General features: G+C 36.0%; 1 protein-coding gene across 1 annotated transcript; it reads left to right on the top strand.

Moving 5' to 3' along the window:
- Positions 1-798: 798 nt before the first annotated feature.
- Positions 799-4,771, top strand: LOC118755918 (cytochrome b5-related protein-like; the record flags this gene model as incomplete). The annotated part of the gene is given in 4 exon segments (XM_036490717.1): positions 799-925; positions 1,004-1,207; positions 3,732-4,114; positions 4,184-4,771. Coding segments are annotated over 4 exon segments (1,222 nt in total), but the record flags the coding sequence as incomplete, so codon positions are not given.
- Positions 4,772-5,100: the final 329 nt, after the last annotated feature.

Genomic DNA, 5,100 nt, shown 5'->3' with positions numbered 1-5,100 from the left:
TCGTCAAAAAATAAATCGATCTCCCAAGACCGATTCATATGTACATACATATATTTTGTCATATAACGTCTATTACTTAATTTTTATAAAGAAACAAAACAGCACAGCGTTCTGACTAGCGATGGGCCCGGGATATAGGGACTCACGGTACCGATTGAAAAGGGGCCGGGATAGGCGGTATCGGGAACGTCTGTAAAAATTCCCCCATTGGAAAAGGGGGCGTGGCACCTCCCATACAAACCGAATGTTTCATACTGCATACCTCCGTCCGTGTTCACGATAGAGTACTGGAATTTGGCGATTAGGGTGTCCCTATCAAAAAAAAAAAATCCTCTTTTTTTCATTTAGAATTTTTAGCATTTTTGTATGAAAATCAAATACATAAAAATAACGTGTCACGGTTTTAGTGGTCGAACTCCTCCAAAACGGCTTGACCTATTTGAATGAAATTTTGTGTGTATATTCGGTAGGTATGATAATAGGTTGTAAAGAATGTTTAATACCGCTAAGTGAAGGGGGCGTAGCACCTCCCATACAAACCAAATTTTTCACACCTTACATCTTTGCAAGTGCTTATGGTAGAGTACTCGATCATGGTATGGAGATATATAAAATCAATCGCATAGTCATTAAAAAACTTTGGGGCTATTAGAAAACGAGGCGTGGCACATCTCATACAACCCGGATTTTTCATACTGCATATCTCTGGAAGTGTTCATGTAACTAAGCAACTGTAAATTTGGCCCTTAGAAATTCCTGCATTAAATACATATAAATAAAACGCTTTTCCTTCCACAGCTGGCTCTTGGGCAAACAGAATGATGATGAAGCTGAGGGTCTTTGGCGAATTTACGATGGCATCTATGACTTTACGGATTTCATTAGCAAACATCCAGGTGGTGAATTTTGGTTAATAGAATCGAAGGTAAGCGTGAATACAGAGTGCAGCAGTTGTAAAATAAATATTTTTTTTTTTCTAAACTTCTTAAACACCTTCGCACAGGGTACCGATATAACTGAAGCATTCGAGGCGCATCACATCGCCAAATTGCCACATCAGATGATCGAAAAATACAAAGTGCGCGATGCCAAAAATCCACGTATCTACACGCTGACCCTGCACGAAGATGGCTTCTACAAAACGCTGCGCGAACGTGTCCGCGAGAAGCTGAAAACCATCGATAACACACCGAAGACGAAGAGTGATGTGAGTAGCAAGTGGGTGGAAAGTAAAATATGGCATTACGCTTTTGTCATTACAAAATATCCCGATTGAAATATTTGTTTAAAATATTCAAAATTGCCACATACAGGCCAATTCTGCTTGTTACCGAACATTTTGTAATTTGGAAATTTTGTTGCATAATTGTCCTGATAGGCTACAACAATTTCTATTCGTAAAGTTAGCTCCAGCGTTCGAGAAATCGCTACGCTAAATTTCTTATGCTAAAATTATCTAAATTAATAACATATGGACCTACAAATATGCAACGCGTAAGCGGAATGCGTTCAATATAAAATCGTTAGCATTATGGTTACGTTATGCTTGAATGGAAGCGTTGTATATTTTTAGGCATAAGCCTTATGCATTTAGACATTTTTAGCATTAGAAATTTAACGCGGCGATTTCTAGAATCTCACTGCTAAGACAGAACGAATGGAGACCGCTTCAATAGGCAGCGTTCAGAATACAAATTACTGCCTGTTTTTAGGGACAGCAACAATTACTTCATTACTTCACATGTCGCTTAGCCAACATAATGTCGACTACACAATTGGCGGCGTGTTTTAAAACTCATTGAATTTTAAGACTAACAAGTAATTTTCAAACAAAAAAACACAACCGACTTCAATTCTCATATGAAAATTTAAGAGTATCGTTAATTTTTTCATGATCCAATGATCGGATCTAAACCAAATTAGTATGGAGGTACCATGTTTCATTAAAAAAAAAAAGAATTATACAAATTTGTTAATGTGGTCCGAAATTATGCGGTAACATACATTAAAAAAAAAAATAAATATTGCGTTGAATTGATAACCTTTTGCTCTTTTTGAAGTCGGTTAAAAAAATAAAAGATGATTTAAAAAGCCAAAAAACGCTTTTATTACAATGTGAGCTAAAAAGAAAAAAAAATGTTATAGGTATACAGATTTTGTTTAAGAGGAATAGGAATTTCCTTAACTTCATTTAATTTAACTTTTAAAATTAGCATAAAATATTATACAAATTATTCTTAAGCAAAAAATAAAAGCGACTTCAATTCTCATATAAAAATTTAAGACTACCGTTAACTTACTCATGATGCAATGATCGGAGGTAACGTGGTCTAAAGTTATGCGGTAACATATGTATATATAAAAAAATATTCTGGCGAATTGACAACCTTTTTCTTTTTGTGAAGTTGGTTAAAAAGTGATTGATAACAAAATTAATATTATTGGAATACAAATCGCAGGTGTTTTTTTAGATTCTATAATCGCGCTATAAGTACGGTGACCATCCGTACTTTATTTTAACCGCCTGTCCTTATTTTTTTTTTTTTCAAAATAAAACCGCCTTTTGTCCTTTATTTCTTAAACTGTCCTTTAAATCACCCCTGGATTTTTCAGAGGTAAATTTTTAAACAGAGAATATGAACAAATAAAAATTTCCCTTATAAAGCGTAATGAGAACCTTCGCCAGTTTGTTTCGCACCCCACTTAACGGTAATCTTTGCACAATCTATAAATCACGAATCGTTGCTAATACTGATAGAAAAATTAATATACTTTCAGTAAAATTCATTGTTCTCAAAAGCACAGGGAGTTACCAGTTGCACTGAAAGACAGCAATAAATAAAAATTTTTTAGTGCAAAGTGCTGAAAAAGTAGCAATGTTGAATAAAATGTATTTTCCTGTTCCAGTTAAGACTTTTACATAATAAAACTCGTTGAAAAAATTGTATGGTGGAATTATTTTTCGTTTACAATCGCTTTCAATTAGATCTTATTTTGTAACATTTATTAACTGGAACAGCAGAAGCGAAATTCTTCAAAATTGCTACTTTTTCTGCACTTACAAAAATCGGGCTCAACTGGTCTCTTGCTAGTTGTATAAGCTTTCATTGAAAAAAAAATTAATCTAGTTGGTTGAAAAATTAAGGCTCCAGTGATTTATGAACATTGAATTCCAATTTTGAACCACTGTGTGCTGGCTTCGTCGTGTAGTAAGAACTGTGATAAATACATTTTGGCAGCAAAGGATGACGAAGTCCTTGATAAGGATTTGGTTTCATTTTTCGGAATCGGTTACAGCCCGGCTTACAGCGCCTTTCAACAAAGGAAACTCGTACAATTAAATACTATAATTAACTGGTAAATATTTGATTTAAATTACGGTATGGGTAAGTTGTATGTACATATTCCCAAATCATTTTGAAAAAAATATCCTTTATTTTATTTTGGTTAATATGGTCACCGTAGCTATAGGCAATATTCGAAATTAATAAGCCCGCGACTTTTTGTTTTTTTATTAAAGCAAATTCGATTGTCATTTTCTTTAATCCCACTACAAGTTGGTATAAAATTGTACCAAGTTCGGGAACTTCCTATCCCACTTAAACGGAGTCTGTATATCTCTTAAATAATTTTTTACTTTTCTGTTCACATTGTGATAAAAGCGTATTTTTAGTTATGTATGTATGTATGTACATAGATAGATTTATGTTAATTTAGTGTTTTACTTGCAGGCAATTCACCTATCCTTGTTGGTGTCCATCTACATTTTCGCCGTTCTCAGCGCTCGCCTACATAGTCTGCTCTTCCTAGCGCTCGCTGGCACTGCGCTTTGCTGGACCGTCATTGTGGCGCATAACTACTTCCACAGGCGCGATAATTGGCGTATGTACACCTTTAATTTGTGCCTGATGAATTTCTGCTCGTGGCGAATTTCGCATGCGCTCTCCCATCATATCTATCCGAATTCGTACCTCGACCTGGAGTTGTCCATGGTTGAGCCGCTACTTTGCTGGGTGCCCAATCCATATATAAAGAGCAAACTTATGCGTTATCTGTCAATAGTCACAGAGCCAATCACTTATGCGATAGTTTTTCCATTACAGATGGCGACTAGGTAATTTCGAAGGCTTCTTTTTTTTAATTTAATTAACTTAAGATTAATGAGTCCCACTTCCCACTTCAGAATCTTTTACTCGCTTCGCCACGAGAACATCCTGTACTGGCACGATATTCTGCCGCTCAGCATACCACTCGCCATGTTCCTCTTCTCCGATCTTACGCTGCTGTTGTCACTGCGCCAGTGGCTGTTCATCACAATGATTGCCAGCTTCGCTTTCAGTGTTATTGGCCTGAATGCAGCTCATCATGATCCGGAGATCTATCACGAAGGCGATGCTAATCGTGAAGATCGCGACTGGGGGCTCTTCCAGGTGGATACCATTATCGATCGTGGTGACTTGAAGGGTTCACAGTTCTTAGTGTTGACTCACTTCGGTGATCATATTTTGCATCATTTGTTCCCGACTTTGGACCACGGCATCCTACCACAACTCTATCCAATACTCTATGAGACGTTGGAACAATTTAAGGGCAAAGTGCGCGAATGTAATCATTTGGAACATTTGTTGGGTCAGCATAAGCAATTGTTGCGCACCACACCGAATACAAAACCGCCGGGTTCGCATAACTAAGAAAAATATAAAATTTTAAATCAGCCTAAGAATATGTACCATTTTTTGGGTAGAAGATAATTAAAATTTTTTCTTAAATATTTTGTAAGTTCTTATATGGCATTTCCATTTACGAAATACCAGTAGATATGTATAAATAATTTTAGGCTCAAATACAATTTGGAATACATGTATGTATGTATGTATATAGAATAGACCAATACTTAAAGCTTAACTTTTTCTCATTCGAATCAGTTGGCGATTTTCACGTTTTATTAAGTGTGTGGCCAAGCTTTTCCTCCAATTTATGGTGTTATAACGTCTTCGACCGCCAGATTAGATTTTGTACGAACCTTTTTCATGTGACAAACGGACTCTGAGGATTTACATTACCTGCCAGAATGAGATCGCTATTAGAAAGGTGTTTCAT

This window comes from Rhagoletis pomonella, unplaced genomic scaffold, assembly GCF_013731165.1.
Source record: "Rhagoletis pomonella isolate Grant_MI unplaced genomic scaffold, Rhpom_1.0 Rhpom_scaffold_07919, whole genome shotgun sequence".
Lineage (NCBI taxonomy): Eukaryota > Metazoa > Arthropoda > Insecta > Diptera > Tephritidae > Rhagoletis > Rhagoletis pomonella.
The sequence above is the reverse complement of the archived record's forward strand: the minus strand, read 5'-3'. Positions and strand labels throughout refer to the sequence as shown.